The following is a 23,722-nucleotide window of genomic DNA, read 5'->3' as shown; positions in this document are numbered from 1 at the left end:
ACTCGGGAGTCTAAGGCAAGAGGTTTACAACTTGGAAACAGCAAGGTTACATTACATAGTAAGACACTGTCAAATACAAGAAAACCAATGCTCCACCCGCCCCCCCAAATGGGTATTACTATAAGCCATAGAGAAGGCCAAGTATCAGAGTTTCATGTTACCAAATACAAACAGTACACTGATATTCTTGGAATTACTTAATGATAAGATTAACCTCCCACTTGTACTGTGTTTTCAGCTAATAATAGATCTCATTTATAGTTTAATCTCACTCCAATTTCCAAGATAGGTAAAATAGGTGTATCATATCCCTCTTATAAAGGAGAGACTGAGGCCTACTAGGTAAGTTGCTCAAGTCCCATTACTTGTTACATGCAGAAAATGAAAATAACATTCCAGGCCTTCAGATACCCATCTCCCCTTCTGATGACCTTTGCATTATGTGAACTGGCCTTCAGGACTGATGTGATTACCAAATATGAGCTACCTATGTCTAAAATTAATATTAAACAGTAAGGAACTGTATTTAATATTAAATATTATATTAAATACAAAATGATTAAATATTGTATTAAATACAAAAATTATGGTATATTATTTTGGCTTTCAAGACAGATCTCCCCCTAATCTATTAATATATAATCATAATAGCTCCTTGCTCGGTTCTGAGGAGTTGAAATGAACAAATGGATAAATGGCTTTTACTCTCTTTCCCTCCCTTCATTTTTGTTGTGTTTAAAAATATGTTAAGACAAGGGGCTGGGAGTTTGGTCTAGTGGTAGAGTGCTTGTCTAGCATGCATAAAGACTGGGGTTTGATTCCCCAGTACCACATACATAGAAAAAGCTGGAGATGGTGCTATGGCTCTAGCTTTGAGAAAGCCCAAGAACAATTCTCAGGCCGTGAGTTCAAGCCCCAGGACTGGGGAAAAAAAAAGTCCTAAAAATATTTTAATCCATAGTAGGTAGATGGGTAGGCTTTTAAATTCTTATGTAAGTATATTATCTTTAATATGATTCAGCTAGCTGGGTACTGGTGGCTCATGCCTGTAATCTTAGTTACTCAGGAGGTAGAGATCTGATGATCATGGTTCAAAGCCAGCTTAGGCAGGAAAGTCTGTGAGACTCTCATCTCCAGTAATCCACCCAAAAGTCAGAAAGTAGAGTTGAGGCAAATGGAAGAATGCTAGCTTGAGCAAAAAAACTCAGGGACAAGGTCCAGGCCCCAAGTTAAAGCCCCAGGACAGACATAAAAAAAAAAAAAAACCCCACATAACTCAAGTCTGTTACATACATATATCTTAGTATGAGTACTGGAGCGTTGGAATATTTTTTTTTTCTCTTCTTTCTTTTTTTTTGGTCCACTTCTACAGTACTTCTGAACTCATCTAAAGTCGTAAGATGTTTTCCTAGCGCAAATTAAAGAAAAGTTTCTCCAGAGTTCTAGTTGAAGGGAATGATGTAGGGCATAGGAAGAAAGCCACAGTGCCTTTACAGCCTTGCTTCTTTTCTGTTGCTGCTGACAGAAATCTTTGTCTAGGCATGTTTAGAGAAGGAATCATTTTTATTCTGAGTAGCTATTAGTTCCTTCCTCTAAGCAGAGCCTCAAATTTAAGATACATCAAATCCTGCTGGGAGTTTGGCCTAGTGGTAGAGTGCTTGCCTAGCATGCACAAAGACCCGGGTTCAATTCCTTGGTACCACATACATAGAAAAATGCCGGAAGTGGTGCTGAGGCTCAAGTGGTAGAGCTCTAGCCTTGAGAAAGTCCAAGGACAGGGCTCGAGCCTAGGACTGGCAAAAAAAAAAAAAAAAAAAAAGAAAGGATACATCAAATTCTATTACAAATTGCACAGAGAAATTGCAACTTAAAAACTGGGTCAAATACAAATTGGAAGTGGTACTATGGCTCAAGGGGTAGAATACTAAACTAACCTGGAGCAGAAAAGGCTAAGGAAAAAATGGGGATCAAGTACAAATATTTTCTCAAACACTATTTCATCCCTTAGGAAAAAAATGTCACAATTTTTTTTTTTTAGTTGTGGGGCCTGAACTCTGGGCTTGGGTGCTATCCCTGAGTTCTTCAGCTCAAGGCCATGCTCTACCACTAGAGCCACAGCACCATTTCAAAAGTCTCATGGATTTTTTTTGTGCCCAGGCTGGCTTTGAACCGCAATCCTCAGATCTCCTGTGTAGCTAGGTATAGACATGAGCCACCAGTGCATGGCATATGTCTCTTTTCTTCTTCCTTTTTTTTTTTTTTTTTTGGGTCAGTTGTGGGGCCTGAACTCTGGGCGCAGGCATTGCCCCTGAGCTGTTCAGTTCAAGGCTATTGCCCTACTCCTTGAGCCACAGCACCACTTCTGGTTTTTCTAGTGGTTAATTGGAGATAAGAGTCTCACGGACTTCAGTGCTGGACTGGCTCTGAACTGTGATCCTCAGATCTCAGCATCCTGAGTAACTAGGCTTAATAAGTGTGACCCACTGCGCCCGGCCTTATGTTATGTTTCTTAACACAGAATTAAAAAATGAATGTAGCCTACAATAAATGTAAAATTTAAAATGAAAAACAAAAGCATTATTGAGATGAGTAGGTAGGTTCGACGAAGAATATTTTTTTAACAAGAGGCTATTATTTATATTTAAATTCAGTTCTAAGGAGTGAGGATGATGAAATCTCAGGCTGTGTATGTCACGTGCTTGAAATCCCAGCTACCCAGGGAGCCCACAGGTAGGATGGTTGTGGTACAACGCCAGCCCTGGACACAAAAAAATGATATCAAGCTCGGCTGTTCTTCAGATGAGCTTAAAAACAGCTCCAGAAGTTAGAATGATCTAAGTAATGAGAATAGTTAGCTGGTCTGATTTAAAACAGTTTCCAGAAGTATGTCTGGGACAGTTCTTCTTTATAGAACTGGCTAGAATTTGTTTCTAAAGGTGTTAGGAAAGCCCTCTTGTACTTCCTCCATCCTGAAAGTTAACATAGTTGTTTTAGAGAAAACTATTTATAAATGGGTTTGAACTCAGGGCCTCATTCTTGATAGGCAGGTACTCTACCACTTGAACCACACTTCCAGCCATAGAAATAGTGTTTTTGAGTGCTTTCTTTAAATTCATATTTGGTAATATTAACTTTATGTTCTTTAAAGCATATACATCAGAGAGATCACTTCATGTTTAGAAACCATTTAACATCACACATACTTGCTAAAACACAAAGAGCTATAGTTTTAATATTGCATATAAATACCTTTGACTCAAAATGACAGATACCACGTTAGGGCTTCTTGGATGAGATTTTTCTGTCTGTTCTAGGACTCCGTTTCCTGCTCTGTTTGGTGAGACTGTCCGACTTTGAATATCACTATATGATGAAGATGGTGATGTTGTGTCACTAGTAGTTTCTTTAGGTACGTGGGTAGGAGATGGAGATATAACCAGTATTTTAATGTCTTCCATACCCTCTTTCGTCACTGTTTTTAATTCATCAGTGGCAGTGGCAGTGGCAGTGGTGGTGTTAATGGCAGGTTCCTGCAGTGGATTTGGCTGGAAGACTGTAGCTGTGCTTATACTAGAATTGCATTCTAATGGCGACAGCTGATCAAAGGAACGTAACTGGAAATCATCATCCATTGGGATATAGGGGGCCAGCATCTCCAAGTCCAAGTCAGTGTCCTTTAAAGCAACATAGGCGTTATTTATTTTTTTTTTTACAATGACATACCTTGTAAGAGAAAAAGAAAGTCCATTACTTTTAAGTTAATAAAAATTAATAAAAATAAACAGGTTTATACCTGACTTGAAAATGGATTCTTTGCCTCTGTGTCTTCAGCAAAAAGTTTCTCTACCAATTCCAACTTGAATTCACTGTCCACATCAAAACAATATTCACTGGGACTGTTTGGCTGTGAAAGGAGTTAAAGGTATTTACTCTTCCTCAAAAAAGTCTCCATATGCTTTTCTTTATTTTTTATTTTTTGCCAGTCCTGGGCTTGAGCTCAGGGTCTGAGCAATGTCCTTGGACTTTCTCAAGGCTAGAGCTCTACCACTTGAGCCTCAGCACCACTTCTGGCTTTTTTCTATGTATGTGGTACCAAGGAATCGAACCCGGGTCTTCATGCATGCTAGGCAAGCACTTTAACCACTAGGCCAAACTCCCGGCTTCTGTATGCTTTTCTTATGGTAAAAAATTTCAGACTAGATCTTACAAATTACACAGGAAATACTTTTTCATTTATTGAGTTTTTCCTTTCTTTTCCTTCTCCCTTCCCCCTTGCCTCCTCTCTTTCTTTTTTGATGATATTCTGGAGTTTAAACTTAGGAGCCTGGGTGCCGTTCCTGAGCTTTTTTTTTTTTTAAAGACAATGCTAGAAGCTCTACTACTTGAACCACAGATTCACTAAAGGCCTTCAGGCCTTTGGTGGTTAACTGAAGGTAAGAGTCTCACAGGCATTCCTGTCCAGGTTGGCTTCAAACTATGATCCCCAGATCTAAACTTTCTGAGTAGCTAGGATTACAGGTGTGAGCCATTGACACCTGGTTTCACTTATAAAGTTACATGCTTTCAGTTTATACTGTTAACTAATTTTGCCAGCACACCTATTTCTCACTGTAACACTGCTTACAAAAACTAAGATTAGAATAAAACACACTTATTCGTTATTCTAAAGAACAAAACATAGCTAGGTGTGGTGACACACAACTGCGTCCTAGCTAGTTTGAAGGCTATGGCAGGGGGTTCAGGAGTCTGAGGCCAGCCTCTGCAATTAAGCAAGACCCTGACTCAAAAGGGGAATGGGGTAGGAGAGAGAAAGGCTGAAGATACAGTTTAGTTCCAGAGAATTTGTCTAGCAAGTATGAGACTGACCTTAAATTGCAAAACTGCAAAAAAGAAAAGAATGATGAAAGAAAAACAATCTTATGTAACTCTAGTTCCATGATGGTACCTAATTGGACAATTAAGTGAGACTCAATAGAACCTACCTCTGCACAGAGAAGGCACTACTTATAGTGGGCTACCTAAAACTCTTAATAGCTACTCTTGCACACACCTTTAAATGTGGGGTTCTGGGCAAGAATTCTCACTTAAAAAAAAAACCACACACACACACACACACACACACACAGTAAGTCACCTCAGCATTTAACTTTGTCTTTGTTTTCTTTCATACTTTATTAGACTTACGTTAGTAAAATGGCCAAACATTTTAAAGCAAAGGACAGATTCTCTAGAAAACTATTAGATATCAACTCTAACCCAATTTAGTCTGTTTTAAGAAATACTTAACGGTATGATTATTTATCATCTATTAAAACGTATTTGTGCCTTATTTAGCAAGTTTAAATCATATGATCTATTATCCTATGTCCAAGCTTAGTATCAAGACAGAGTTTTTTGTGTGTGTGGAAAAGATAACTTATTAAATATTTCTTTCATGGCACCTACCTCAGGTGAATTCTGTCTAGTGCTTCCACTGGAAGGACTTGCTGGCTGATCTTGAATCTGGGGCATGGTAAAAGAAAGTTCCAGTGACTCTGTATTTGGTTCTAATTTTAATGCACCTTCTTCATTGAGTGCAGGGTCAGCATTACTTCGAAGTGGTTTTGGACTTTCAGAGGCAGGTAATGGAGACATTGCCAAGTTTATATTTGATAGCTTTTCGTTAGGTGAGGGGAACATCACATCATTGTACAATGGAACTTCCTCTACTTGTTGGTCTTCAGTGTCTGTGTCTGTAGAAGAAAAATTCAATATATCTTAAAAAAAACGTCAGAACTATTGAAGAGAAATGGGTTCCTCTTTACAAAAGACTTATATAATTCTCTCAAGCAACAAAAACTTAAGCTACATAACATAACCGTAAGTCTGAGTTATCTTTTTAGTCTAGTATTGACAACATCTGTTAACCTACATTCATAGAAGATCTGCAATTCCAATCTTATTAGCACTACCCTCTAACCAACTGAGTTTACTGGCTGTCAGCCATAAGAGGTATGTCTATTTGGTAACTAGGAAGTTTACACATGGGCATATGTGGTAACTGCAATACTACTGAAACAGGACCTAGCCTTTTTACACATTAAAACCTGCCCTACTTTGATGTTTGCTATTATAGGACTGCTGGTTTTTCCTCTAATGCAGTGATACCTATTTGCAATGCAACTCTACCAAATAGTGCAGAGTCTGACAGCAGGATACAGAAATAGCAGTTTAAATGGGAACATTAAATTGGAACAACAAAATACCTTACAAATACTCTAAAACAATTCCTATTTAGAGGAGCAAAAAGAATTTAAGCTTAAGATGCCTATGTGGACCAACAAAAAAGTCTAAGTTAAATTAGAAGACTTGAGAAATCATAGTTTAAGAGATTAACCCACCACTGCCACCAAAATCAAGAGATATAATTGTGTCTCCAGCAGCTGGGGCCAGCAGAGTTAAAGCATCAGGCTCTTTTTTAAGTTTATCAAACAGGCTGCCTGTATCCTCTGGCTCAACTTTGATGAACAGCTGAGTCATTTTCATATCTGAAGATTCAACTGGTTTGAGGACACATTCTGTTTGTTGAAGGGAGAAAATCAAGTCGTGCTGAATAATACCACTGTCAAAAAAAAAAAGAGTTGTAATTAAGTGAACACTTGAATTTATGAGAATGGACAAAGTCATGACTTGTCTCTTAAATTCTGCTTTATGAAAAGTAACTTTTCTTTTTTTCTGTCGTAGTAGGACTTGAACTCAAGGCCTGGGCAGTCACTGAGCTTTTTCATTTAAGGCTATTGCCTGACTACTCTGAGCCACAGAGCCACTTCCAGTTTTCTGGTGGTTAATTGGAGAGAAGTCTAAAGGACTTTCCTGCTGCTAGGGCTGGCTTTGAACTGTGATCCACAGATCTCAGACTCTTGAGTTGCTAGGATTATAGGCATTAGTCACCAGTGCTCAGACAAAAGTAACATTTTTTTATTAAAGAATTTATTGACATTGATTTTTACATCATACTTGAAATGACATGCTTAACAAACGACTGTTCAAGAAGGGAATCTCTACATACAATCACTGGGACTTAGTTTTTTTTTTTTTTTTTTGCCTGTCCTTGGACTTTCTCAAGGCTAGAGCTCTACCACTTGAGCCTCAGCACCACTTCCGGCTTTTTCTATATATGTGGTACCAAGGAATCGAACCCAGGTCTTCATGCATGCTAGGCAAGCACTTTAACCACTAGGCCAAACTCCCAGCCCAAAGAATATCCATCCTTCTCTTTCATTCTTTTTTTTTCTGCCAGTCCTGGGCTTGGGCTCAGGGCCTGAGCATTGTCCTTGGACTTTCACAAGGCTAGATCTCTACCACTTGAGCCTCAGCACCACTTTTGGCTTTTTACTATGTATGTGGTACCGAGAAATCGAACCTGGGTATTCAAGCATGCTAGGCAAGCACTCTACCACTAGGCCAAACTCCCAGCCCTGGGACTTAGTTTTTAGAACATAATCAAAATTAGGCTAAGGGTTTGTATATCATAGATACATATTAATTTATGAAATGAAACCTTATGTCTATAGAGTCATGGGTTTTTATGTCTATGTAGTTATTTTTCCAACACCATGTCCATAGCATTGGGTATACAAATACTGAGTCCTCACTCTTGTACTGTTTGGATCTAATAGCCACATATTAAGGATACCATGCGCCTTTTGTTCCTTTGGTCTCGACTTGTCTCACTCAACATGATCTGCTCTAGATTCATCCACTTATAAGTAACATTTTTAATATTCTTTAGATGCACTCTTGTAACTTTGTCAGGTTTAGTGTTCTCAAATACCAACTCTGAGCCGGCTGCTAGTGGCTCATGTCTGTAATCCAAGCTACTCGGGAAGCTGAGATCTGAGGACAGCGGTTCAAAGCCAGCCCCAGGCTCAAAAGAAAACGAGATTCTTATCTCCAATTAACCACCAGGAAACTGACAGTGGTGCAGTGGCTCAGGTGAGCCTACTAAAATAGATCCCAAAGCTACACGTTACATTTTACAGCCATTTGTAGCAGTCTCCCAGACTTTCATTTGCTCTTTATTGACCGTCTAAGTGCTATCATCTCACCTACATGGGATTGTGAGAAGTGAGACTTCCCCCAAAGTCACAGAGTTAATGACTAATGAAGCTCTGACACATAACAATCCCAAGGTCACTACAATAACAGGGTTGTCTTTAGATATACCTAGAGCTACATGTATGGCTAGGGAAAAGTAATTCATACATTGGTCTTTTTCCAAGTTTTTTTCCCCTGTGGGTCTTGGGGCTTGAACTTGGCCTGGGTGCTGTTCCTGGGCTCTTCAGCTCAAGGCTACCTCCCTCCCTTAGAGCCAAGCCTCACTTCCAGTTTTCTAGAGGTTAATTGAAGATAAGAGCCTCAAGGTTCTTTTGTGCCTGGGCTGGCTTTGAACCCTCCCTGATCCTCAGATCTCAGCCTGCTGAGTAGCTAGGATTACAGGCGTGAGCAACAGTGCCCGGCTCCAAGGTGTTTTTATTGTTGTTTGTTTAAAAACAGGAGTGAAAATGTATAGATGGACAAGTGAGTTTTTAGTGAATCACTAAAATAGCTGGGTTAGAAACGCAAATCATAGTATCAGAACACATAATTACAAAGAAAAGTAACAGTAAAAGGAAATTCCATTAATAATTCTGTGTCTTCCAATGAAGAAACAGCATACTCAAAGTTACTAACTGCACTCCCCAAAATGTTTATTTCCTATGGCTTACCTCACAACATAATTCACACACACAATACATTGTGGTTGAGAATTCTTGGTGTTATATATGACAGTTGCTTGAGTTTCAACCCAGACATAGCCACCTCTTTTGGCAAGCATCCTGTACTGTCCTGTGGTGACTTGTCCTTTAGTAAACACTAGGGATGAGAAGAAAAAGAATCACACAGAGAAAAACAGAAGAGGGTTGTTAACCATAATGAAAGCAATTGTGACTTCAAATTTCAACATAGCTTAAATAAGTCCCCCAAAGTAATATGCCTCTCCCACCAATCTTCACTATAAAGTGAAAGTTAGGAATGAGAGACAGCAGGAAATTCCTTCAATGGCTTACAACAGTGAAAGTGTCAGACTAGAAAATGATCAATTCTTGATTCCATAAGGAACACTGAAGAAAGTAGCACTGTTGGCCAGAGTTTGGCCTAGTGGTAGAGTGCTTGCCCTGGGTTCGATTCCTTGGTACCACATACATAGAAAAGGCTGGAAGTGGTGTCATGACTCAGGTGGTAGAGTTGTAGCCTTGAGTAAGCCCAAGGACAGTGCTCAGGCCCTGAGTTCATGCCCCAGGACTGGCACTGTTGGGGCTGGGAGTTTGGCCTAGTGGTAGAGTGCTTGCCTAGCATGCGTGAATACCCAGGTTAAGATTCCTCAGTTCCACATACATAGAAAAAGCCAGAAGTGGTACTGTGGCTCAAGTGGTAGAGTATGCTAGCCTTGAGAAAGCTCAAGGACAGTGCTCAGGCCCTGAGTTCAAGCCCCACTACTGGCATAAATAAATATGAATGTGGCACTGTTATTTCCTTAAAGTCTAGCTGGTTTCCAGAGAACCCAAGACATTCCAGAGAGCTGTGCTTAGCATGTTTGAATATAAATACCATATTGTAGTCTTGGTAACTCAGGCAATCTACTTATTTGGGAGAAGAAAGTGAACACAAATCATAATGATGCTATTCAGATGTTGACTGCAGACTAGAGGCTTATTCTGAAGTTCATAGCTAATCACACTAATCCAGGGATATTCATGTATCACTAATGATACTAAGAAGTCATGTTAGGTACATATAAACAGACTAGTAAAATACTCCCAAGTTTATCTAAGTGAGATTTAGAATGTCTTAGCTTGAGGGAACTGTTACCAATGTGTGTGGTATTGCTCATCTTCACCGATTCACTAAAATATTCCCGAATGTCTGATAATGTACTAATCACTGACCTCAGAATCTAGACATTCTGCAAATGATTAAATATTATCATATGGCTTTTAAAAGTCTTTGTTAGGAGGTTTTATATATTATCACTTTTTTTTTTTTTTGCCAGTCTTGGGGCTTGAACTCAGGGCCTGAGTACTGTCCTTGGGCTTTTTCAAGGCTAGAGCTCTATCACTTGAGCCACAGCACCATTTCTGGCTTTTTTCTATGTATATCGTACCAAGGAATCGACCCCCAGCCTTTGTACATGCTAGGCAAGTACTCTGCCACTAGGCCAAACTCCTAGCCCAAAATTTCTCATTCTTTTTTTTTTTAATTAAAAAAGTTTTTTGTGTGTCACCTCTTATAGGATATTTACTTTAACAAAGCAAAGACTTAATGGTTAAGATCCCTTCTGAAGAAGTCTGTAAACATGTTTAGACTAGGAAGAGTGGTTAGTTTAAACTATTAAGCTAAATGCACAAACAGAAGGGACTGTAAGAGTTAAATAATTCGACTATCAGTTCCTTCATTGTACTTACTATCATGGTGAGTTTTGGTCAGATGATCAGAGTCCAAAGCATGATAATACTCATAAATTGAGCGGCCCAAAAGTTCTTCTGGCTCATATCCCATCAGTTCAGTAATTCTATTGAGGGGGAGAAAAACATGGATTAAAAAAAAAAAAGAGGGCTAAGAATGTGGCTTAGTGATAGAATGCTTGCCTAGTATGCATGAAGCCCTGATTTTGATTTCTCAGTACCACACAAACAGAAAAAGGCAGAAGTGGCACTGTTGTTCAATTGGTAGAGTGTTAGCCTTGAGCAAAAAAGGCCTAGGCCTGAGTTCAAGATTGGCTCCCCAAAAAGATTGCTCAAGAAAAATTTTTTTCTCCAGAGTAAATTGTTTAGAATATACTTACATGTTAAAATAATTACAAACATTACAGATTTATGTTCATCCTTTTATTTGGTAGTGTTAGGGTTTGAACTCAGGGCTTTGCAAATTGTGAAATTTGCTTGCCTCTCCGATTCTCTACCACTTCAGCCATATTGCCAGGTTTGCTTCTTGCTGGTTATTTTGGAGATGGGAGTCTCACAGACTTTTCTGCCTGGGATGGCTTTCAGCTAAGGTCGTCTGTACCTTAATCTGAGCAGCTAGGATTACAGATATGACCCACTGGCATCCAGGTTAGTGATCTTTGATATTTGATTCGCAGCACCACTTGCGGCTTTTTCTGTGTATGTAGTACTGAGGAATTAAACCCAGGGCTTCGCATATGCTAGGCAAGTACATCTAGGGCACATGGTTCTCTGGCAGCTTTCTGTATCTACAGAATGAGAAATCATTTCATAAGACAAAGCTATCTTCTTAGCCTTATGCTACCAGTATTCTCTTCTAAAACTTTCTAAGAAAAAAAATGAGTCAAATGCTTAGATTTCTAAGCCTTTGGATTTTAAAGGACCTTCTTACTGAGATGAAAAGTTATATATTGTGCTGGACCTTAACAGTAAGCAAGGAGAAATACCTACTTAGAGGAGGACCTAAGTATCACATTCATACTGGTTTGTGCTGTCACATTTTTAGGCAAGACATGTCATCCACAGTTATTTGATATCCCTGAACACAGTAACACTAGATGGCAGCATTACAAAGGAATGCTTTAAAAGTAACCAGTTCAGAAAGAAAGAACCTGGTAAGATTCTGATGTGATTAGTAAGGGTGATGGACTGGAGAAGCAGACAGGGGAGGATCAGATGAAGGTCATATATGTTTTTGTCTATGAAGCTGTAATTTAATCAGATGTGTACAAGTGCTACTACTCTTTTATCTTGTTCATTACTAAGGAACACAGATTGTTTTCCTAGTCAACTTTATTTATGTAGGAGGAAACAAAGTAAAATAAATGCACCATTCATTCACTGTAAGCATGTTAAGGTGAGGAATGGTCTGTCTTCACTTGTATACATCAGGGTCATGAATATGAGAGATGCTCAAGTAAATGTGTAGCATGATTATCACTCATTTTACTCTATATCCCAGTAGTATTCTGGATGTTAACAACTTAATGTGAAGTATTTTTTTTAAACCGGGTACATTTTTTCCCCCATGTTATGGTTATCAAGAGTTACAGATGCAAGAAGCTCTCCTATAAAGAGCTCTGACTAGAAAACGCATCTCCCTCTATCTTTAGGCTGGCTGTCTTTACTCCTAAAAGCCCAAAGACAGTGCTCAGGCCCTGAGTTCAAGCCCCAGCAATGGCAAAAAGAAAAAAAAAAGAAAATGTATGCTAAAAAAATGACCAAGGGGCCGGGAGTTTGGCCTAGTGGTTAAAGTGCTTGCCTAGCATGCACGAAGACCTGGGTTCGATTCCTTGGTACCACATATATAGAAAAAGCCGGAAGTGGTATTGAAGCTCAAGTGGTAGAGTTCTAGCCTTGAGAAAGTCCAAGGACAGTGCTCAGGCCTTGAGCTCAAGCCCAGGACTGGCAAAAAAAAAAAAAAAAAAAAAAAATGACCAACAACACTGCTGTCTAGCCTACAGGCACAGTATATCTTTGAAATTTACTTTCATTTTAAATGAGGTAGACAACCTCATTTTAACAGTTTTTGTATAGCACCTGACAATGTTCACAGTCTACAGTAAATGTTTAATAAATGTGCAAAGTTAATATTGCTGGGTTCCAGATTTATCATGCTACTCAATCTAATGAAGACATAAAATTTACTGTTGAGTCTTAACTATGATGGCTGTTTAAAAAGGCTGCAGTTTTCACATTACTTTGTATCACTAATTTACCTTTCATCACAGTAAGAAAACTTCATATCCAGGCTGTGTCGACTAAGGAAAGTCTTACTGTCTAAAGGAATTTCGATATTTGATGGATGAGGGATGGGTTCACAGATCAGCACCAAGCAGGTCATGGGTGGTTTCTTATATCCACACTGAGGCTGGTTACTGTTGGTATCATACACATGAATGTGTCCTGTGCAGTGAAGTACCTATTCAGAAACAAGAAAACAATGAATTTCAGTATTAGAGCCAGGCACGGTAGCTCACATCTGGAATCCTAGCTAATCAGCTGGCTGAGATCTGAGGATTGTGGTTCAAAGCCAGTCTGGGCGCTAAGGACCCTAAAACTCTTATCTCCAATTAATCACTATGAAATGGGAAGTGAGGCTTTGGTTCAGGGGTAGGGTGTTAGCCTTGAGCTGAAGAGCTCAGGGGCAGTACCCAGGCCAGAGCTCCACAACCCATCTAAAAAAAAAAAAAAAATCAGTACTAGAACAAAAGTAGATTCTGACATGACAAGCTTTGACAAGATTTACTATCATTGAGTGCATTTTTGAAAGTCTAAATAGTTTCCCCACGATTCCCTTGGTACCAGAGATTATTTTTTTAATCCTCTTCGTATAACCCTGAACTGATTCTCGTTTTTTTTTTTTTGTACATCTGGTCATTGGAGTTGGTTGATGATATTTTGCTCTGATGACTCTGTCTGAACAGTGAGCAAAGAAATGATACAATGCTGAATATAAAATGGAATTCTTACCAAGATTCAAATACTAGATGGTTAGTAAAGCCAATGGAATAAGCACAAAATTTAAGTTTTTTTCTTTTTTTGGTTAGTTGTGGGACTTGGACCTCTGGGCCTGGGCGCTATCCCTAAGCTCTTCAACGCAAGGCTATTGCCATACTCCTTGAGCCACAGTGCCACTTCCAGTTTTCTGGTGGTTAATTGGAGATAGGCGTCTCATGGACTTTTTAGTGCCACAGATGGCTTTGAACCGTGATCCTCAGATCTCAGCCTCCTGAGTAGCTAGGATTACAGGCATGAGCCAACATGCCGGGCTTTTAAGTTTATATCTTAAATTGGCAAAATACTAGATGGTTCTGGATTTTGGGGAAAAATCACACATAATTCAGCTGAAAGTATGAACAAAGAAAAATTTCCTTCACACATTTTTTTGGGTGTGGTGCTGGGGTTTGATGTCTCATGCTTGCTAAGCAGGTTGTTTTGGGGGGCCATGTTCCCAGGCCTAGTTATGTTTTAGGGGTAGGGTCTTAAATGTTTTACCTGGGATTGGCCTCAAACCATGATGTTTCTACCTATGCCTCCCATGTAGCTAATACGCTAGGCATGTATCACTGTGGGTCATGGGCTTGGACTCGGCCTGGACACTATCGCTGAGTTCTTCAGCTCAAGCCTACTCCCCTACCCTTGAGACACAGCCCCACTTCCCATTTTGTAGAGGTTAATTAGAGATAAGAGTCTTAGGTCCTTTTGTGCCTGGTCTGGCTTTGAACCTTGATCCTCAGATCTTAGCCTCCTGAGCAGCTAAGATTATAGGCTGAACCCACCTTTTTGACTGACGTGAGGTCTTGCCTCTTTTTTGAATGGGCTGGCCTCAAACTGTGATCCTCCTATTTGTGGTCCCTAGTAGCTGGGATTATAGGTATATACTACTATGCCTGGCTCCCGTCTCATCATTCTAAAGCTATCTTACTTACCTTCCACGTTGCAGACTTTATGTTCATCGTTCTCCCCCGGCTTGTTAGGGTACACTTCATTCTGAGAAAAAAGCTTCGTTGTGTATTTTGTTCTTTACCCTTTTTCACAGGGCCTAATAAAAACAGGAGAACTCATAGTTAAGTATACAATAAGAGTAGCACAGTACCAGCAACTACATGCTGTTTAAGTCCCAGCATTGACTCAGTGATTCATACATATTCCTTTGACCTATTCCAACATATGCAAGAAATTCAACACCTTTTCCTCAGCAATAATGTAAACAAGATTGCTGGAAGCAAAGCACCCCGTAGGATTGTTGGGAGAAAGAATTTGGAACAATGAAGTAACAGATATATTATCCATACCAATAAACCAGGTTAAACCATAAGGAAAGAGGAGAATGGTAAGATTTTGGAGCATGGACCAAAAAGAAATGAACCAAACTCTTCCTGTCCTTTGCATTGGAGATAAGAGAGATAAGAGTCACATGGACTTTCCTGCCTGTCCCAGCCTTGAATTGTGATCCTCAGATTTGAACTCCTAAGTACCTAGGATTATAAGTGTGACAAACTGGGGCCTGGCTCAGGTCACTCACAAATAGATTACTCAAATGCATGAGCCACTGTGCCCAGCTAAGTTCTGGAAAATTTGTGGCTAGTATATTGGAAGAACACTCAAACTTACTGGCTTACTTCTTTTTCCTTTGAGTTCAAGTGTAGTTAGATAGAAAAGCTCAACTACTGAGTAAGATGAGTTGTACTTAGATCCAGCCTTTATATGCTCTTCTTATAAACATCAAGAGTCTTTAAAAAGGTGCCACGAGAACCAGTCTAGACTTAGTGAGGGTACAGGCCTGGGATAGTGGTGTCTGTAGTGAGAGTTGTAGATTCATATATGACCTCGTGTGGTACTTCTGGCACTTCATAATCAGACTGGATCAAATAGGCCTCTAAAATCTAAACTCAATGACTTGGATTGGGGCATAAAAACATGACGTTTTACAAGAGTCTCTGGTTTCTCCACAAAGCATCACAAATTCATTAACTATACTTTTTCAATGAAACGCTTTTTCAAACAAATAAATTTTTTTAAACCAAGAAATGATGAGTTTTAAAAAGGTGTATTTGGGCCAGGAGTTTGGCCTAGTGGAAAGAGTGCTTGCCTAGCATGCACGAAGAACTGGGTTCAATTCCGTGGTACCACATGTACACAGAAAAAACCCAGAAATGGTGCTGTGGCTCAAGTGGTAGAGCCCTAGTCTTGAGAAATGCCCAAGGACAGTGCTCAGACCCTGAGTTCAAGGCCCAGGACTGGCAAATAAATAAATAAATAAATAAAAATAAAAAATAAGGTGTATTTGTTTGAAAACATACACTTAGAAAACACTCATTTGCTGTAGAATAACCAAGCAAGACTTCCTAGTGTTTCCCGTTTCCGAGGGAAACACTGAGCATTGACAGCAATCTCACGTGAACACATCCAACACACTGGCAAACCACTGAGAATTCCTTCTTCATACAGAATTCTCAAAAAGTGCCACAGTAAAAAATATAATGTGAAATTAAAAGGCAGGAGAGAACAAAGTGCTGCTATAAAATGACAACGGAATACATCAAGAGCTCAAGAACACAAAAGCTCTGGGTACAAACAAGTATGGGTTGTGATGCAGCCTACAGAATTCAACCCAAAACATGTCACATGTTAGCCAAGTAATGGTGGCTAAGCTACTCAGTAACTTGGTGCCTCAATTTCAAGAGCAAAACAGAAACCACTAATAGTAACTTTTCAGGGTGGTTCATAAAAAACTTAAAACTGTAAAATACAGAAAATAGGGTTCTGGCAGACTGTCCTCTCTACAGAGGTGGGCCATTATTACTAACCTTAAAAGTTATTTAGAGGTATTATAAAGTTGGAAGTTGTTTCACACACAAGCAGAAAAACTAGTAAGCTGAAACCAGGGAGTAGGGTGAAGATTCATGGTAGTAACTTATAAAAGGAAAGTTTGACTATACTCAGTACCCTCAGAAGACACAACTACAAACCAAGTACTTTTTCAAAAATCTTAGAATTTTGTCAGAAATCATTACTATGAATTAATAGTGGTCTAATGTGTGAGTATTCATAATATTTTGTAATATAACAACATAAGTCTCAATTTGTTAAAATGTCCTGAGAGGTCAAACTAGTCATTGTACTCTTAAAACTGACATCTCAAGATTAGTAACTCCAAAGTCCTGTTGCCTGAGATTTATAGTATGGTCTTTTCATGCCTTAATATTTTATTTTAATTAGATTGTTTGATTGTTTCTTTGTCTTGATTTTGATTTTCCTTCTATGTTATCTATGTGTATGTGTATAAATTGCTGTGGGTTAAAAAAAATTATGCCCTTGGTTAAATTCCTAAAACACCATTCATTATAAGCTTTGAAGAATAGCCTTAGCATTTCTTAAACATAAAATGTTTTCTCTGAAATAGTATGTAACGAATTTAAAGGTTAGGCAAAACTACCTATCAAATCAAATAACAGACTTTTCCTCTCACCATTTCTGTGTGTAAGCATCTCTCTCATTTCCTCATGGTCACATGGATGAGTAAAGTCAAACACACTGTGTCCAGTTAGTTCAAACTGTAAACATAGTAAAAAAATTAGACCTATATGATACAAATCACAAAACATCTAGAAGGACTATTTACATATGGGTGTTTTACCTGAGTTAATCCCATGTATTTGTTTACATTATCGGAAATGTAAATCATGTCTCCATCATCTGTTAGCACCATAACAAAGCCATCCAGGGCTTTCAGGTAAAAGCAGTTCATCTGCGCCTTCATCTCATCTTCAACGTCCAGATCACCTAAAAAGGACATAAAAGAAAAACCATTTAGAATGTGTGCATAAATGACATAACTTTCTTTAGTATCTATAGCAGCTATTTTTTGTATAATTTTACCCCCCCCCTTTTTTGGTTCTTGGCATTAGAGCTGGAACTTAAGGTCTCAAGATTTCGCTTGCTTAGCTTGCTCATATAGCACTCTACCACTTGAGCAATGATGACAGCCTAGCATTTTGCTGGTTAATTAGGGATGGAGTTTTTTTTGGGGGGTGGGGGGCAGTCTTTGGCTTGAGCTCAGGGGCTGAGCCTGAGCACTGCCCTTGGGATTTCTCAAGGACAGATCCCTACCACTTGAACCACAGCACCACTTCCAGCTTTTTGCTAGGTATGTGGTACTAAGGAATCGAACCTGGGTTTTCCTCCTGGCCACAGGGATGGAGTTTTTTTTTTTATACTTTTCTGCCTGGGTTGGCTTCAAACTTCAATCCTCTAAGTTTCAGCCTCCTCAAAAGCTATGATTACAGGTGTGAACCACCAGCAACCAGCTTTTAATACACAAAAAGTTAAGGCCAGAAGCAAGTACACTAAAATTAGATTTTGCCAACTGCTTTTCATAATTATTGAAATAGCCAGGCAGATCATTGAACAAAGAGGGGTTAAGGATTATATCTTCAAAGGAATGTAGGAGGAACAAGAGAAAAGAAACTAAGTTAATTTCTTAAAAATTTCAGAACAAAACCTTAAAAGCATGTAACCTTAAAAAGATCACTTACTGAAGAATTGAGAGCATTTTTAAATCATATATTGACCACACCACGCAGGAGTCCTAACATGATGTTTCTATATAGGCAATGAAATGCCCAATAACCAAAGTCTTCCCCCCATCATTCTCATTACCCCCCCTTCTTTAAGCAGTATCAATAAGTTTCACTGTCCTATCTATATTTGTACATGTAACATATTTAATTCACCTTCCCCCTCCCATTTGTGCCCAGTCCTCTAACAGAGCCATACATTCCTGTCGTTTTCTTTAGTGAATATTAATTTTATGAAGGGTTTTCACCATCATATTCCACTCATAGTTGTACAAGCCTTCTATTATTCAGCAGTGAATTTCCTTACATCTTCATGTAGATATTTCAATGTCATTACACCACCTTCATTTTCTTCTCTTCCCCCTTCCCACATCCTTTAATTATTATCAGAGTTTCATACATACATGCTCATATAAGTACATGAACCTGTGTGTGTGTGTGTGTGTGTGTGTGTGTATGACTGTATGTGTGTATATATTTATCTTTTGGGCTAGATTTCCCTGTAAGAAAACATGTGTTCTTTGTCCTTTTGAACATGGTTCAATTCACTCAACACAAGAGTATATTCAAGGGAATAAAACAAACTTAATGCAAAGAAGACTGTTTCTAAGAGCAACTAAACAGATTAGGAAAAAAATAAAGCTTGATTAAAAATAGTAATGATTGTTAAAAATTTTAATTATAATTTTAATTAAACACCATAATGTAATTGGATATTGAAATCTAACCATGACAACCATCTGCTAAAAATAATGATGAATTATATCTATTTTCTCATGTCCAGGTCTATTTTGCCCTTGTAGAAGAACTTACCAGCATCAAGAAGTTTTCTCACACGCAAGTAACTGATGGTAAGCCTCATAACAGAAGCCTTATCCAGATGTGAGCTCACATTATGGGGAAGTGGCAGCTGATGTGCAAGCTCGTAAAATACTTCAGACTCTTTGCTTCGCCGAGATCTGGCTGCATCTCTAGACTTTTCTTTTCGGCGTTCAGAACTTATCCTACTTAACAAAAAAAGTAAAAGTAGGAAGAAAAGACAAAAAATTTAGATAAGTTAATTTGCCTTAGTCTGAATAAAATTTTGTATGTGTTTGCTTACCACAGGAGCACAAAAATGTCATGTATTTTTAATATTTGACTAGAAGATAAATATTTTATACACTAGACAGTTACACAAATTTTGGATTACTCCAGACATAAAGAACATTCAGAAGAGGCCCATGACCCAGCTTTAAACCTGTCCAAAGCAGTCTATTCCTCCTTCTTAGCATGTAAGACTGGCAAATGCTTTAGACTTCAAGTAGAGCAAGGCTTTACTGGCTCACTCTTGTAATCCTAGCTACTCAGGAGGCTGAGATCTGAGGATCAGGGTTCAAAGCAAGTCTGGGCAGAAAAGTCCCTGTTATTCCCAATTAATCACTCAAAAACCAGAAGTGGGGTGGTGACTCAAGAGCACTAGCCTTGAGTAAAAGAGCTCAGGGATAGCAGCGAGGCCTTGAGATCAAGCCCCACCACCACCAAAACAAAAACAAAAAGTAACTGGTATATCCAAAGTGGCATCTCGTCACTCAAAAAGTAGTCTCTATATGGAGAAACCCCAAAGGTTGGATTAACTACTTAATGTTGTACATAACATGAGAACAGGACTTGTTATAAAGGTAGAACAGTACTAACAACACATCTTTTGTTTTTGCTTTGATTTGAGACATGATCTCCCTAAAATCCAGGTTAGCCTCAAACTAATAGTCATCCTACCTCATCAGTCGCCCACATGATGGGATTAGAAGTGTGTAACACAATGCCTGGCCTTACAAATGGGTATTTGTTTTGATACAAGTTACCTCCACCAAAATGCTTTCCACTCTGTTCCTTATCCACACAAGGAATACTGACCATAAGCTATAAGTATTTATACTATTGGCTTATAATAATAAGCTATTCTTTTCTTCTTTAGCTATCTTTTATTACTAGCGTAATAGGTGCCAAATAAGTACAGCAAGAAAAAAAAGAAGCAAAATGGCTGAAATGTTAAGAAATTAAATGGACAGGCTAGCAAGGAACATGTGTCAATACAATAACGGTATTCACACACACACACACACACACACACATTGAGCTCAGGGCCTGAGCACTGTCCTTGGACTTTCTCAAGGATAGAGCTCTATTACACTAGCTACAATGATAAGTTCATACCCATTATGGCCAGTTTCTTCCACTGAGATAGAGTCATAAGCTTTTCTGCCCAGGCTGACCTGGAACTGCTATCCTCCCAATTATCTGGGATTATAGGCATGAACCACTGGTTCCTAATCTGTACTTTTGTTTTGGAAATAAGGTCTCCTACCTGTAGCCTGGGCTAGCCATGAATTTGCTACTCTCCTGATTATGCTTGCCAAGTAGCTGGTACACTGGTACATCTTCAGGGAAGTTTGCCAAAAATAAAATCAGATTTTCACAAATTATAAGCAATCACGTCTTCTTTTCTTAACTGTCTAGCAAAAATCTGTTTCCCTACCTTGAGTTGAAGGTAAAGGTAAAACCTGGTTCTGTTCTTAGCTGCTTCTTTAACAGTAAGCATTTAACAAAAGCCTAGATGTACTGTTATAGGTCCCTATTCCCATATAACCACCTATATAACTCCATTAAATAATATCTTTATTAAACTGGGATTTCTAGGTTGAAAACATCAACTATGAAACCAATTAGATTTAAAAGTGTTTATCTTTTTATTGGCATACATTAAAAGTACAAGTGAATTTCACTGGAATAATTTCATATTGCATACAGTGTACTTTAAGAAAGTTAATCCCCTCTATTATATTACCTAATACAGTTTGATGCCAGTTTTCCTGACAAAATGTTTGAGATTCTTCTAATTCAATAAAATTAGCTGGGTGTGACAGTATACACTGGATAGCCCAGCATATAGGAGGTTTAGATAGATGGGTTGTGGTTTGAGGCTGATTTGGGCAAAACACAAGATCCTATTTATGTATATACTATAAATACTTAAAGCAAAAAAGATTGGGACAGGGGCTGGGAGTTTGGCCTAGTGGTTAAAGTGCTTGCCTAGCATGCATGAAGACCCGGGTTCGATTCCTCGGTACCACATACATACAAAAAAAGCTGGAAGTGGTGCTGAGGCTCAAGTGGTAGAGCTCTAGCCTTGAGAGAGTCCAAGGACAGTGCTCAGGCCCTGAGCTCAAGCCCAGGACTGGCAAAAAACAAAAAAAAAAGATTGGGACAGGGATCCATGAGAGCATGCGCCTAGCAAGTGCAATGCCCTACCTGAGCTCAAAGCCTACCACCACCAAACCAAAGCCACACAACACATTCTAACTACATCAAGGTAAATTTTCATGTCTAGATTATAATAAAGCTTAAAATTTTATTTCCCAAATCCAGAGCCATAAAGGAGAAGTTGTAAGGAACAGGTGGATGGCTTTGGAGTTGGAATTTAGAACTTAACCCTAGGCTATTTAGAGGGCTTCAAGATCAGGATCTTTTTCATAAATCCAATATCCTAATAAAAGGTACCTGCTACCCTGGGGATTGATTGATTGCTCTCTATGGTGCTTTTTAAAACTAGACAATTTCAAAGGGTGATGGCAAACCACTACATGGAAAGAGTCAAAAGGCTTGAAATTCAATCTATGCAATGAGTGTGTGTGTGTGTGTGTGTGTGTGTGTGTGTGTGTGTGCTAGGGCTTGAACCCAGGGTCTGGGAGCTTTCCCTGAGCTTCATTTAGGTTTTCTGGTGCTTAACTGAACCGTCTCATGGACTTTCTTAACAGGCTTGACTTTGAACTCAGATCTTAGCCTGGGAAGCTAGGATTACAGGTGTGAGCCACCAGTGTGCCTGGTGACTTCCTGCTTTTTGGTGATTTATTGGAGGTTATGAGTCTCATACTTTACTTGGGCTGGCTTTGACCTGTGAACCTCAGATCTCAGCTTCCTGAGTAGCTAAGATTACATTTCTAAACCTTTCTTTGTTAAAAAAATTAGATCCATAGTTTAAGATAATAGACACAATCATGCATTTCCCTAGGAATTCCCAAAGAATGTTTCTAAAGTTAATTCAGGAGGCTGAGATCTGAGGGTTGGGCTTCAAAACCAAGTGAGGCAGGAATGCCCATGAGACTGTTATCTCCAATTAACCAGCAAAAAAGCCAGAAATAGAACTGTGGCTCAACTGGTAAGCGTGCTAGCCTTGAGCACAAGATGTCAGTGGCAGGGCTTGAACTCTGGGCCTGTGTGTTGTCCCTGAGCTCTTCAACTCAAGGCTACCGCCCTACCCCTTGATCCACAGTGCCACTTCCAGTTTTCTGGTGGTTAACTGGAGATGAGTCTTACGGACTTTAATGTCTGGGCTGGCTTTGAGTTTCGATCCTGACCTCAGCCTCCTGAGTAGCTAGAATTATAGGCCTGAGCCACTGTGCCCAGATCAAGGAGTTATTTTTTGCTGGGGCTTGAACTCAGGGCCTGGGACTGTCCTTGGACACTTTGCTCAAGGCTATTAGCACTCTGCCACTTGAGCCACAGCCTCATTTCAGGCCTTTTCTGTGTATGTGGTTTGTATATGCTATGGAAGCACTCTACCACTAGGCTATGCTCCTAGCCCAGGGGGTTATTAATTCTACCACTTCCCACAGGAAAACAAATCGAACATGTATCTTGATTTGGACTTCAAAACACATTTTATGGAATTTATAAAATATCAAGTTAATAAAAGTTGTAAGTGATATAATTAACATTTGACATAATATACTACACTTTCCTAAGAGAATTCACACAACTGAATGCACATTGTGTTGCTGTTTGTATAGGACTGTTTACTAGCTGAGCACTACAAGTTTGGGAAACTACATTTTTTCTTTTTTTGGTGCAATATAATTTGACAATTTGGTATTGGTGTGGCATTAAGATGCATTTCCTTCCTTGAGCTTCCTTGTACACTGTTCACTTCAATCTCCTCAATTTACTTTGATAGATCTTCATTCTATTTTTATCTCTTTGTACCTTATAAATATAAACCATTTGTTATATGAGAAGTTAATTTTTTCCAGAATTTATTTCCCATTAAATACACTTATTTTTGTCTTTAAAGACTATATAAAGGAACCTCTTTAAAAAATCAATTCTTGCCAGGCACTGGTGGCTCACGCCTGTAATCCTAGCTTTACTCAGGAGGCTGAGATATGAGGATTGCCATTCAAAGCCAGCCTAGGCATAAAAGTCTGTGAGACTTTAGCTCTAATTAGCCACCAGAAAATCAGAAGTGGCACATGGCTCAAGAGGTGGAGCAGTATCCTTGAGCTAAAGAGCTCAGGGACAGAGCCCAGGCCCAGAATTCAAGACCCAGACTGACCCCCCCCCCCAAAAAAAAATTCTTTTCTCATTTAAAAAAAAAATCTGATTTTAACCTTAAATTCTCACTTTTGGATACTTTTTGCATAGCTCTGTCCAACTAAGTTTCAAGACATTTTTGTTATACATATACAATTAAAATAATAGAAATATGTGACATCACTAATTACTATCCTTTTTACTACTTAAACAAAATTTTTATTATTGTTTGAAGACAGTCTGCTGTATAGCTCAGGTCTCAATCTT

General features: G+C 38.9%; 1 protein-coding gene across 2 annotated transcripts in view; it reads right to left on the bottom strand.

Moving 5' to 3' along the window:
* The window catches only part of Hif1a (hypoxia inducible factor 1 subunit alpha), a 44,904-nt gene that overhangs the window by 3,317 nt on the left and 17,865 nt on the right, over positions 1-23,722 (bottom strand). The window contains exons 2-12 of one of the 2 annotated variants that reach the window (XM_090344238.1): positions 18,920-19,113; positions 17,167-17,312; positions 16,999-17,083; positions 14,456-14,568; positions 12,743-12,945; positions 10,485-10,591; positions 8,748-8,895; positions 6,381-6,601; positions 5,446-5,732; positions 3,794-3,904; positions 3,250-3,674 (exon numbers count right to left, since the gene is read on the bottom strand). In XM_090344238.1, the coding sequence (XP_090200364.1) occupies positions 3,250-3,674; positions 3,794-3,904; positions 5,446-5,732; positions 6,381-6,601; positions 8,748-8,895; positions 10,485-10,591; positions 12,743-12,945; positions 14,456-14,568; positions 16,999-17,083; positions 17,167-17,312; positions 18,920-19,113 (2,040 nt within the window). The remainder of the gene's footprint in view (positions 1-3,249; positions 3,675-3,793; positions 3,905-5,445; positions 5,733-6,380; positions 6,602-8,747; positions 8,896-10,484; positions 10,592-12,742; positions 12,946-14,455; positions 14,569-16,998; positions 17,084-17,166; positions 17,313-18,919; positions 19,114-23,722) is intronic. The other variant, XM_090344239.1, reaches the window with a different exon arrangement.

The sequence above is a fragment of the Megascapheus bottae genome, chromosome 14, assembly GCF_031878675.1.
Source record: "Megascapheus bottae isolate mThoBot1 chromosome 14, mThoBot2.hap1, whole genome shotgun sequence".
Taxonomy (NCBI): domain Eukaryota; kingdom Metazoa; phylum Chordata; class Mammalia; order Rodentia; family Geomyidae; genus Megascapheus; species Megascapheus bottae.
The sequence above is the reverse complement of the archived record's forward strand: the minus strand, read 5'-3'. Positions and strand labels throughout refer to the sequence as shown.